This window comes from Lupinus angustifolius, chromosome LG06, assembly GCF_001865875.1.
Source record: "Lupinus angustifolius cultivar Tanjil chromosome LG06, LupAngTanjil_v1.0, whole genome shotgun sequence".
Lineage (NCBI taxonomy): Eukaryota > Viridiplantae > Streptophyta > Magnoliopsida > Fabales > Fabaceae > Lupinus > Lupinus angustifolius.
Genome location: NC_032014.1, coordinates 23,760,389 through 23,773,962, shown reverse-complemented (window position 1 = coordinate 23,773,962; position 13,574 = coordinate 23,760,389). Strand labels below are relative to the sequence as shown.

At 34.6% G+C, this 13,574-nt stretch overlaps 2 protein-coding genes across 2 annotated transcripts in view; one reads left to right on the top strand and one right to left on the bottom strand.

Moving 5' to 3' along the window:
• Positions 1-3,355, top strand: part of LOC109350285 (probable LRR receptor-like serine/threonine-protein kinase At4g26540) — an 8,810-nt gene extending 5,455 nt beyond the window's left edge. The window contains exon 3 of the mRNA XM_019591496.1: positions 3,345-3,355. The gene's annotated coding sequence lies outside the window, so the exon portion shown is untranslated. The remainder of the gene's footprint in view (positions 1-3,344) is intronic.
• LOC109350284 (kinesin-like protein KIN-14F) lies at positions 3,236-13,574 on the bottom strand. Its single transcript, XM_019591495.1, has 16 exons — positions 12,961-13,574; positions 9,922-10,229; positions 8,851-9,210; positions 8,502-8,570; positions 8,136-8,360; positions 7,958-8,039; positions 7,760-7,855; positions 7,493-7,672; positions 6,833-6,939; positions 5,955-6,133; positions 5,697-5,861; positions 5,355-5,608; positions 4,877-5,040; positions 4,608-4,799; positions 3,765-4,483; positions 3,236-3,649 (listed from the first exon to the last, which is right to left on the bottom strand). Exons 1-16 carry the CDS (start codon positions 13,112-13,114, stop codon positions 3,490-3,492), a joined length of 3,414 nt encoding a protein of 1,137 aa, XP_019447040.1. The 5' UTR covers positions 13,115-13,574; the 3' UTR covers positions 3,236-3,489.

Below are 13,574 nucleotides of genomic sequence, written 5' to 3'. Positions count from 1 at the left end.
GGAGTTGGTGACTTGTAGTTGTAAAAGGGGATTAGCCAAGCACCAAGAGTTGGTGGCTTGTGGTTGTAATCGACGTTTAACCATAGCACCACAGGGTGTTAGTAGCTTGTGGCAGTATTTTAAATTGTGTTTGCCCTTGTGGTCACGATTATATTTATTGTGATGCGGATTGTAGACATTATGATGTAATTTTTTTGTGATGAAAAAATTTGTTTTTCGATTTGATATGGCTTGATGCAGTCCGAGACAATTTAATGACACTTAAATGCAGTCTGATCTGTTTACATTATGGTCCGATGCGGCCATATCAGTGTGGTTCATATAACACCCCAATAACTTTGTGATGGTCACGTCAATTGCAATATTACGACCATATTATATTATACAGTCTACAATTTGAAACTATTGGCTTGTGTTTATAATTGGATTGACTACAGGGGACAAAATCACAGTGGATTAATTGATAAAATTAGCCAAGTTTAGCTAAAGTGCACACGAACCTGAAATTTTGTCACTTGCTAGCACTTTCATCATACATTGTTAGACTTATTCTTTCATGGTCTCTCCTATATTTTTGTGCAATTTTTAATATGAGAGGGCATCGGAAGTAATGGTATTGGAATGAGTAATGAAGAAAGTGACATGGATCCAAGGTAGAAAAAGTGGAAAAGATGTTGAATGCCATTTGCTTAAAAATGCAGATATCACTTGACATTTCTGAAAAGTGACTAGTGGAAATAAATAAAAAGTATATTGGAATGTTCTTGTTTAAGTGTAGTGGAAAGTTTTGTCAAATCTCTCTTTATCTTTGTTAAATTGATATTTTGGAAGTTAAAATGAGTTAAAGCACCAATTTAAAGCATAAAAATGAGTTAAAATCAATGGTGTGAGGACGGGATTGAACGGTGTAATGCTGACTGGACTTGAAAACAATTTTGGTTTACATATTTAACTAAAGAGAATAAAATATCTTCTGGTATAAAGAGATAAGTTTTCTCATTCGGCCTCTAAAAACTTGACATGTGTTATATTTAATCATTTTCTATAAAAATATTTTTAAAACTTAACAAAATAGTAAAAAGTGTCATAAGTTTATGGATTGGGAGAGATAAGTTTTATCCTGATACGAGAAGATACTTTATTCTCTTTAACTGAATTAGGAGTTGAACCACTTTGAATTAGGGAAATTTCGGTCTGATTGTATTAAATTTGATTAAACCACAATAACTCGGAAAATAAATAGAACAGTTCACTTAGTGGAATTTTACTACAGTCCAAAAAATGGAGATATTTTACTTTAATATAATTATTCATTATATAAATTTTTTGCATTTATATAAAATTATATAGTGATAGATAATTATTAATATATAAATGACTTGAGGTGTTGCTAGATGGAAGGATCTTATCAACGTCTATGAATGATAAATCATAGCATAGATCAAACTACTGAATCGAAAAAATTGGGTGCTATGATATAGCTTTATATCGGCTAAGTTCACGAGTTGGAGATAACCAGACTCGAACCGCTGACATTCACCACAGGGTAAACCACCGCCTCTCAGGCCCCGACTGATTCTACTATAGAGACCAATGATAGAGAATAACTCCCCCCGAACACAACTTACAACTTTCATCGTACTATGCTCTCCAAAGAGCAACTCTTCTCAAAATCTGAGGCTCTGGGAAGTCGGAATAGGAGAGACTCATCTTGGGGTGGGCTTACTACTTATATGCTTTCAGTAGTTATTCGCTTCGAACTTGGCTACCCAGCATTTACCGTGGGCACGATAACTGGTACACTAGGGGTGTGTCCTTCCCGGTCCTCTCGTACTAGGGAAAGGTCCTCTCAATGTTCTAACGCTCACACCGGATATGGACCGAACTGTCTCACGACATTCTGAACCCAGCTCACGTATCGCTTTAATGGGCGAACAACCCAACCCTTGGAACATACTACAACCCTAGGTAGCGAAGAGCCGACATCGAGGTGCCAAACCTTCCCGTCGATGTGAGCTCTTGGGGAAGATCAGCATGTTATCCCTAGAGTAACTTTTATCCGTTGAGTGACGACCCTTCCACTCGGCACCGTCGGATCACTAAGGTCGACTTTCGTCCCTGCTCTACAGGTGGGTCTTGTAGTGAAGCTCCCTTCTGCCCTTGCACTCGAGGGCCAATCTTCGTCTGTCCCGAGGAAATCTTTAACACCTCCGTTACCTAAGTTGCGCAGGAAAAGCCCAAAGCCAATCCCACGGAACAGTGAAACTTCATAGGGTCTTTCTGTTCAGGTGCAGGTAGTCCGCATCTTCAGAGACACGTCTATTTCACCAAGCCTCTCTCTGAGACAGTGCCCAGATCGTTACGCCTTTCGTGCCGGTCAAAACTTACCCGACAAGGAATTTCGCTCCCTTTCCATATATTGATAAGGAATGTATGAATTCTCAAGAAGAGAGGAGCCGTGGTGGTCCCTCGGACCGCCCGAATCCCACGAGTGAATAGAAAGTTGGATCTACATTGGATCTCACCTGATCACCCCATCTATCCTCCTAAGGAGAAGTTTGGTTTCAAACCCCAGTTTGAACATGAGAAGTATGCCATGCTAATGTGCCTTGGATGATCCACATCTCAGGGTCAGGCACCGATGAGCACATTGAACTATCCATGTGGCTAAGAGCCCTCACAGTCCAGGCACAATGACGCAATTATCAGGGGCACGCTCTACCACTGAGCTAATAGCCCGTCGTGCGAACCTCCCGCTTGGGCCCGCTATGCCAAAAACGAAAGAAACCCCATCCCTCTCTTTCCTTTTTTACGTCGCCCCCGTGTGGGGACATGGGGACGTAAAAAAGGAGCTCCTATCAACTTGTTCCGACCTAGGATACTAAGCTCATGAGCTTAGTCTTACTTCACCATTGAGAAACGAAGGAAGACTTCCATCTCCAAATCTGACTCCGACGCACAACTTGCTTTTTTTTTTTTCACCGAACAGTTTAAACGTTTAAACCGCTTAAACTTAGTACAAAAAAATATTCCGGTTTGTTGTCCATCTACGATTAACATTTTGAAAGCAAGAATAACACATATGACATCCACCCCATTCGCTGCATAGGTAGCCTTCTCTCTAAACTTATTTTTAGTATACTTATATGAATCTTAATGTGATAAATTAAGGTATTACTGTATATGTCAATTTTTATACATTGCTATGATAAATACTGATAGCTTCTTTGTAAAATGTTGTAAATACTTCGTCAATAGAAGTGTGCAGCAGAAAACTCAATAACATTGGAATATATGTTGATATTGGAAGTTACACATTACAAAGCACACTCTGCATACAAGAGATGGATCGCATAGTAAACGTCAAGACCTCAAGAGTATGCATAAAATTGTGTGAGCTGGATCTTAAACACCAGTAAGGTCCCTATACAAAAATAAAATAATATGCAAAACAGAATCTGTTGAATATCACTGTTTAACATGAAATCCTCACGAAAAACCGAAAAACTTTCCACGTGGAGTCGATCGGCTCCTTCTAAATTCAGGCATGGATGTATTGCTTCCTTCTTTCATATTGCTACCTGAACCATTTATAAGTTTGTTTTCAACTTTGCTGGCCAATAAAGGCTCTCCTGCTTTCATTATTCCTCTGCATATGACAAAAAATGTTCTATTATATCATTACTAATGAGGCTATGAATCTATCTTAAAAAAGAAAGAACTACTCAACTAATGAGCAAGGTTCTCTATACTGTTAGAAATACCTTGATTCCAGGTTCTGAGAATTCCTTGGAAAGTTCAGATGTATCTTTTTAAGATTTAAAGCACTGTGGCTGGAGGAGTCAATAAATCTAAGAACATTTTCGGGCTCTGAGTAATCGCTCTTTCGAGGTGGCTCCGAAGTCATTTTGCCAGAAATTTCCATGTCAGAAATAATTGTTGGTGTTAAATCAGGCTTTTGAATCTTAAAGGGTGATATGTGATGATGCTTGGCCTTAGCTTTACTTTCAACCTTGCTTTTTCTAATACCACCTTGTCTTACAGCACTAAGAGCTTGCTTGAATTGTTCCTCTTCAGTTTCTTGATGAACTTTCTTAGAGTTCACCTTCTGGAGATTGAAGAGTATTTCGGAAATGTTTTCCTGCTTTACGGGCTCTTGTGAGTTCACATGCGCCCTTGAGTTATTGTCAGTGGATGCAGCCACTGGCATTGTGACAAGGGATTTGTTAACAGGTACTCTAGCTGTAAATGGATGCTTTAACATCGGTTGGTTGTCTGCAGTGTCAGTTTTGATCTTGCTTCTAATGGTTGACCCTCTATCAGTTGATATTGATCTCCTAACCGGAGGTGATGGCGATCTTGCTTTCCCTGAGCTTACCGATTTCTCTTCAGTCAAAGGAGACATTTTTGGAATGGAGTCCTTGTTCATAAATGTTGAGGGAAACCTTGTCCTTCTATGCTTACCCGAAGAGCAACTTCTAGCCTGAAAATAGAATTTCAGATTTATAGAGAAAGCACACATTATACTTCAATATGACACAATTTCCTAATGCAATTTTACAGAGATTTGTTATAACTGAATATATCTGCATTAAAAAAACTATTACCTCAAAGCTTCTATCATCCATGAATCGTTGAAAAGCTTCCGGCTTCATGCTCCCATTGGTACCATTTTTAGGAAAACGTAATGGTGAAACTGCTCTTGGTTTCTGAGATTCTGGGGTGTTTGGAGCATTCCCAGCCTTCAATTGCTCCAGTTCTGTTTCCTTTCTCTCCAATGCCAATTTGAGATTTGATATCTACAAAATTTCTGTATGTTTATATATCTTGAGCAAGTTATATTTAAAATTTCACTACTTATGACCAAAAGCCGAACCTCGTCCTTCAGCTCTCGGATTTCACCAGTTTCTTTATTAGATTTTGCAGCCCCAAGTTCAATGGATGCAACCCTCTCAGCAAACTTGAGTGTGCTAATTGTCTCCCCAATAGCATTAACTTCAGGATTTATATGAACAAACATCAAAGTTTTTGCATGTCCACCTATTGACAAAACAACAAAAGAAATGAAGTTATTTGCACATATATTCAGAGTAGCAAACTACTATGCCAATAACCAAATGCCCAAAAGCATTAATATCAGTATTCAAGTTTCAAATCAATCCAATCTAACACCATCCCTATGGACAACTTTTTTGGATGGTGGAAGAGACATAGGTCTAACATCTCGGAAAGAGCATGGTTGTGAAAAGAGAAATGGAAAACAATCCTGACTCTTAATGCTGCAATACCAATTACTATGAATTTAATCAAAAGGAAAAGGGGAAAGAATTTCATTGGAAATCTATGTATGGTACCTAAAGAATCTTGTAACACTTGTGTGAGCTTGCTATTTCTGTAGGGAATATGAGGACTCTTCTGTGCCAAAGCGGAGATAACATCACCAAGTGCAGAAAGTGATCTATTTATATGTTGAGCTTCCTTCAGCCTCTCACCAACAGCCTCAGATTTGTCAACCCTTTCACTTCCAGCCAAATCCACAAGATGTAAACAACCCCGGAGAATGGAGCTAGAAACTAACTCCCTCCCTCGGACGTGAATAGTCAAAACACTGTAGTAAGTTGGTAAAGAATTTTGTTAAATATATTTCCGATAGTTATAATTAATCGACATGTTTACTCATGAAAATGAAACTTTACCTATGTGAACGGCTGCTTCGCTCATTCAGAGCTGTAGCGCCCACAGCGCGGTTCTTCTGACCAATTCTCATTAAATCAAGAACATCTTGAGTACAAGTAACTGGAACTAAAAATGCATCAGGCACATTAAGGCCATTCAGTTGAGAATTGTTTCGTATATCTAATGTATATTTTGTTAAAGAACTCAAAGAGACTGAAAAATAAATTATATTGCTAATATCCATGCAAAAAATATGGCAAGTACTGCTTGAAGGATATCTTCTGCTAGAGCCATCACTGACTAATAAATCTCTGACTTGTTCATTGTATATTTCAATCATCTGGATAAAGACTTCATATTTTATGACATCTGCCCTTTGCTTTGATATATGAAATAAGTCGCGCAAAGCCCTATAGTTTACACCCCATGATTCCCCAGTCGTCAGATCAGGGCCACTCTATACAAGCAGTAAATCATATTAAGATAAGTAGATAAGAAAAATGATTCAATAATAACAAGTATCCAAATTGAACTTATTCTAAAGCTAGTTGTCTTTCGATATAGATAAGTTTCACAGTCTGTAACTGAAATTTGTTGATCTTGAGTTGATGAAGAACATAATATTTAATCCAAATTGTAAATAGGCTGTGAAGTTCAGTAAGTACAAGTATATTAATAAATACAGGTTGTTTAAAGTTTTTAACAGCTCCTTTTCAAGTAGAAGTTGCTCCAAACCAAGGTACTGATTACTGGATAAAGGGCGGCCTAATGCATGAGACTCCCATTTAGTAGGGTCTGTGGAGAATAGATGTACACAGTCTTACCCTCACTAGTGGAGAGGCTGTTTCCAGGAAACCAAGATACTAACTACCAAATTTAGAATTTCGTACCCCAACAAATCATATGATAGTTTTGTTCACACATGCAGCATAGAAATTAAAGGAAAATTATATTGTTTTCAATTAATACATGGACAACCCATGAAAGAAAACCATCAATTGTGAATTGAAACCACATGCATCCTCTTCTCTCTTATGATACTTGCAAATTGAAATAACAACCAAGGAATTTAAGATAACAAGCAAAACTCTAATGTAACTGAATGCATCAGCATTATGTGAAATATACTATAGAACTATTATGCATGTAAAAATACCATTGTATAGGTCTTTCCTGAACCAGTTTGTCCATATGCAAAGATGCATACGTTAAAACCATCTAAAACAGACCTCACCAATGGTTGAGTATCAGCATATATTTGTTCTGCAGATAATATAGAGAAATTGTCATGAGAGAATTCACATAAGAACTAATATGATCTATACTTCAAATGATAACATTTATTTTTTGTGAGGAAATCATAAATGTCTAATTAGGATATGATATCATGACAATTGGCATATAAATACTCCATATAGAATCTGATCTATTCCCTTTATATTTGTTCTTATCTTGTTTATAACAACGACCAAGCTTTAATCTCACTAGGAACAGTCAGTTTATTCTTATATTTTTTATAAAAAAAATTTACAAATCGATACGGTCAACATATGAAGCACGGACACGGATACAACAAGATACAAATACATCGATAAGGAAAGAACTCATAAAAATGATTGAAAGATATATAATGAAAAATATTTAAAAGGTATCAAATTATCCAATATGATTCAGATATCTATACAGTCACCCTTTACTCCTTATGTATCAATAGACAAATCTTTAATTAGAGAGCCATATAGGAAGATCCATGTTGAATAAACTATGTGCTGTAACTGCTGTCTCTAAATTTTGCAGTGATATGTTAAAAAAATACCTTGGGTCACACTTGTTTCAAACACCTTATTGAATGAAAATATCCTTCTAGCATCTTTTCCCTGCTTAAGTGGATTTACAATCATCATGTCTCCATTTTCTCCAATATAGTCTACTGTAGACTGTGCACTTGTTTGCCCTGGTAAGAAGGGCCTCACTCTACAGTAGACCCTAATGGCTCCTGCAAGACATAAAATTTATTACTGCAAATATTACAAATGTAGATCCATCGAATTCATTGTTCGTAAGCGTCCAGATTCTTAAGCACCTTTGAGGTCTTGTACTTGATTGTAAAGAAGGCGATTCTCCTCTAAAACTTTGTGGTAGGAAGAGGAAGCCACTTCAAGGCTCTTGATATGATGCTCTAAGTAAGACATAGAACTCAAGTCATTCTCAAGAATATTATGTTAAATTTTTTACATACATGGAGGATTATTTATCATGGAAAACCAAGTAGTGTTTTTACCTAGCCTATTTGATTCCTTCTCCCACTCTGATTGAATTTGTTTGACCTCCATTTTCATCTCTTCGAAAAAATGTTTCATTCCCTGAAGCAGGAAAACAATCATTACAGGGTATGATGCTAATCAATGCTCACATGTTAAAGCAACAATAGCAGAAAGTCTTGTTTTCCAATTTTATACCTCAAGTTGTTTCTGTTGAGTATTGATTACATGAGCATGATTGCAAGAATAATTGACATTATGCCGAACGCTATCACGTTTACCGCCGCAAATGCAGAATTTGGAGAAATCATTTGATGCCATACTACTTCTTTGATTAAGATATAGTGAGATAGCTTCTATAAACTCTCTCTTTGAGAGACAACCAATATCACCTTTCAATATTTTCTTCAAGAAAAGACCAAGCTGCAGAAAATGGTTGAGAAGTATATTTTAGAAACCCATTTTCAGTAAGGAAAAGGAAAATAAAAAAAAACTAATTGCAACTTAGAAGTTGAGAAACAAATGTTAGTAGTAATACATACAGAACTATGAACTATTAAGTACCTGAGTGCCTTGTGAAACAAGCAAAGATGAGAAATCCTTGACTACCTTGCTGAGCAAGGCATCAATCACCTACAAATTGTCACTCATATCATAAATAAGATTGCATGAACCAAAAAGGTCTTTATCCAGAATTTCTAAAACATAAATCTTATTGGTCTGTCTTAAATATTCAACAGCACTACAATTTCCAATTGAATCAGTAATTCATTGCAGGAACTTCAATGCTTAGTGAGTAATGTGATCATTTTTCAGATGTTCATGTACTAATCATACAAGTCAAGTAACAATTTTTACACAAACTAGAATAGAAGCTACAACAATACAACCATCCGAAACCGATCTTACCTACCATTGCATTCACAGGCAGGTCTTCAATCCCATCACTCTCGCTAAGATAAGCCTGAAGAAGTGTGAGTCCAAAATGATCAAAAAGGAAAGCTAGTGCATTGGCAGTTTTGGTTTCTTCAACTAAGAACTCTTCAGATAGATGAAGAGATTCAAGAAGCTGTTCATACTGTGATGACTCAGACTCATCAAGTGAATCATAAGCACTTTCACTACCAACTATAGAGGAAGGAGAACTCTTTGGGAATGAAGTAATTCTCACAGTTCCTCCATATCTCCACACACCAACTCCACCAGATAGCTTCCACTCATAATACCCTTTTAAACATAGAATGCAGTCCACAACTTTGTTTGATGAACCACCCTGCATTACAAGTTTCCTACATTTAATGGTTGCTACAAGTAAAAGAAACACAACACCATCAACAGAAAACTGAAAACTAGTGCCAAATAAAAAATAAAAAAAATTAGAGGATAACTGAGACATTATCTTCAAGCTAAAACTAGTAAATTACCCATGCATTTGCATAGAACTGGTTGGTATATGAAAGTTGAACAACTTTTGGTTTTAGTCCCAAAAATATAATTTATTGGTGTTGATTCTTAAATGTATCAAAAGTTTGGCATTAGTCTTGGGTGATCCTAATATACATGTTTTATTCATTGCATATGATGCCAATTTTCATGTTACATCATTATTTAACTAATGATAGAGAGTAAAACCAAATTTTGTAAATATTCAACTATTATAATTAGTAAAAAAATATATTAGAAATTAAACTTCACACCTCTTCGATTATGTAAATCCTAGGGCAAATGTTAGTAACTTAAGTATATGAGAGTCCAACCCAAAAAAACTAGTCCAGTAGGTGGGAGATCCTCATAGCTTAAGTATCACGATGAATTTGCTATACTACTCAATGTGGGACTCTAATGGTGAATTACTTGTATAAAATGAATTTAATCCATTTTCAAGTTGTTCCAAACATAGAAATTAACTTGTAAATCAATTCAAATCCTATTTTCCTTATTAAATTATTCCAAAGACATATAAAAAGTAAATGAAAAATAGAACCTTCTCCAAATCAGATGCTTCAAAAGTCAAGAGCTGCATATCCTTAACAGCCTCAAGAAAGTTCCTCATATTCTCAAAATACTGAATTGCAGAATGTGCTGCTCCCTCTGCACACTGAACTGCAAGTGCAGGATTCTCCACCACTTTTAGAACAGCACCAGGGTTGACTTTGTTGAGAATGTTGCATAGAATGAGGCCATTGCGAAGTGAAAGACAAAACTCTTCCTCTGATGGCTCTTTAGAGAGTGATAATGATGCAAAATGGTCCATTTTGTGTAACCATTCTGTTGCTTCATATCTCCTTGAAGCTTAATGCAACAATTCAATACAAAAAGCACTAGTTTCAGGACAATGTCTAGAATAGTATAATGAAATGGATGGTAAACGTTATGATTCTTGTTTCTAACATAGTTGCATGTCCCTAAGTAGGCACTTCATGGATTCGGCTTATGGCATACCACGTAACAAAATTTCATATAAATAAAATTTGTAATAATAATAATATAAAAATAAATATTCATTCCCGCTTCTCATATTTATTGACATTAACAATTTGGATCATAATAATGTAGATTCACCAATCAACAATGTTAGCTAAATTTGGAGAAAAAAAACTTCGTTTGCTAAGGGTTTTTTATTTTAGATAAGTCGATTTTTTAATAATTAAAAAGGTTAAAAAGAAAATATTTTTTGGAAATAAATAAATGACGTTAAAAGTACTGGTTAGAACCTCCTACATAAATAAGAGATAAGAAAATTATATCAAAAATTAATTTAATTCCTTTAAATTGTACCGAACACCTTACTACCAAACTATTCTTTTTTTTAATGGGACTACCAAACTATTCATATTCAATTTAATTCAGTTTTTATTTAATTGACAGGGCAGTAGTATACAATTTGTTCAATCGTTTGGTTCCTTAGTTTGGTTCCTTTTAATTTCAGTTACTTATATATGTTTGTGTTATATTATAAAGAATGTAATATTTATATACTAATATTATATAGATTTATATATAATTATTATATTATAGTTCATTATTTATTTATATTTTTATAGTCAATAATAATAAAATTTGAATGGTAAAAGATACAGATATATCAATTAACACTCCTCTTCATCCTCATAACAATTTTGTAAATTAAAAAGTAAACTTGTGATCCATTATTGAGTAATAGTGTGTATAAATATTCGAGTGTGGAAAGCTTTGCCACGAAAACCAAGATTTGAATTTGGATTAAAATCAAAATCTATGTGTTTTACCCATTGGAAGGATCAAGGATGATGTATTCATGCCAAATTGGGGATTTAGGAAAATGTTAACCACTTCTCTTAAATCTAAGGGATGAATTTAAGAAGTTTTAAAATATAATTTTGTATTAAAGATTAAAAGACTTAATTTCTAATAAAGTATCCCTCATATCATGAGATAATTTATCTCCTTCCGCCAATAAAAGTATGACATATGTATTGTTTTATTTAGTTTTAGGAAAAAAAATTAGAAAATAATTAAATAAGATATATGTCATAATTTTAATGGTCGGAGAAGATAATTTATCTCCATAATACTTTATTCTCATTTATTATTGTATACTTCCCAAAATAAATAAAAATGTAGCTCTCTATTCCTACTTCATCAATTCTTGAGATTAGTGAAAAAGGGGGCAAAAAAGTTTGCTATTTTCTCCTTGACCTTTAAAAACCCAAAATAACAAATATTAAAGTTTAAGTGGACTTGCAATAATTCGTTGCGGCAACGTGACATTTGAAATGGTACCAAAATTATGGTTCTTCTTGCTTGGATGCAAGGTTTTTTCTCAAAGATTATGCTTCAAAGTTGTAGTTCAGAATTCTTTCGGCCATGATACTTGATATCACATAATTCTTGTCCTACCACCGCATGAATGATAATTGAACAAAAACAAGAATAATAATAAAATTTTAAAAATTGTAATAAACATGATATTTCATTTACCGGACAATATATGAGATAAGAGAGATATGGGTTCATTCACTTGATTGGTGGGGTACACTATCCTATTAAAGTTCATAACTACATCCCCACTCATTAATCATCATGCTTTGCTAAACAATCTTTTGTTGCATCTTTTCTTTTCTCTCTTTTCTAGCCGTTACATATGTGTATAACCAAAACTATTGCCTTGTTTTTTTTTTCACCTTACTTTTTCTGCTTTTGTTAAGTAAAGGGGTCCAAGTAATAATTTGGTTGACCAAAAGGAAAGAAGAAAAGAAGCAAATAAATTACGTTAAAGGAAAATTGTTTCTTTTCTTTTTCCATGGGTCATAAGTAACAAACATCACACCAAGAAATGTGCCTAAACTCAAGCATCTTCTATCATTCATTTACTTTTGACAGCGAATTATATCTTTTTCTGAAGAAAATGAACCACAAAAGAGAAAGTAATAGCAATTGTTAGTAACCCTTTTTGTTTAAGAATTCAGAAATGTGGAATGTGTTTGTTAAATTATGTAATTAACAGAAATTCACTGTTTTAATAATTTATCAAATGTGTTTCTTAAATTATGTGATTAACAGAAATTCACTGTTTTAATAATTTATGTAATTGTTAGCTGCATTGATCATACTTTGTTGCAATTGTCCATAATGACCGTAAGGATAATGTAATTGCAACCACTACCAAAACCATGTTGAATGAAACTAAGACCATGACTTCTACTTCCAATCGGTTATTCTAAGATAAAATTTGGGTTTCCAATTTTGGCTGCTTAATAATGAAAGTATCTTGTATGTCATTGAAGTTAACATTGTTGAATTTGACAAGTAATTTAAATTGTGGCTCTGCACTAGGTGGCCACAATATTGCTATTGTGTGATATCCGTAACTGCATCAGCCACATTTGGGCTACATATGATTTGCACTAACGATAACTATTACCACACGGACCACAACTACAATTTAAAACACACCAACTTATATGTCTTAGATTTTCTTATCCTCTATTGTATCTAACACCCACCAATGGTAAGCAAATAGCAATGTATTACAAGTACGTACCTGCTTCCTCTGCTTTCCTATGAGCCAATTCATGATCATTGATAATCTCCTCTGTTGCATTGAGTGAAGCCTCATTGCTTATATAGACAAGACCCTTCAATCCCCTCTTTGAAGGAGATGTGAAAAATGAGTTTTGAATGTTCTCCTGTGGCATCTTTCTCTTATAAAAATGGATTTTTGATAACTGTACTGTATTTATTTAAATTCCTCTGCAGTAGAACAAGTAGTTGGGAAAAAAACGTTACAATAAATAAATTCTTGGTAGAATTATATATAATCAAGGAACTTGATCAGGATTAAAAGAAACATAAGAAGGTTGAGCTAAAAAAAGGAAGATAGAGGGTGATGAGAATGACGTATGAAAATAAAAGAAAATGTAAAAATTTAGTTTGGGTAGTAGAAGATGGAAGAAAATGAATATTTGTGAGTTGAATAGTTGATTGAGGAGTGGAAGAAGAAACAAGGTTCTCGTGGGTTTATTGAATGAAAGTTGAATTCAAAAATTCGAAGAGGCTTCCATTAAATTATGGGTTTCAATGTTAGTGTGTTTATGTGTCAGATTGAGAGAGAGAGAGAATGACTAATAAAACGTAAGAAGTAGAAGTCTTAGGAGG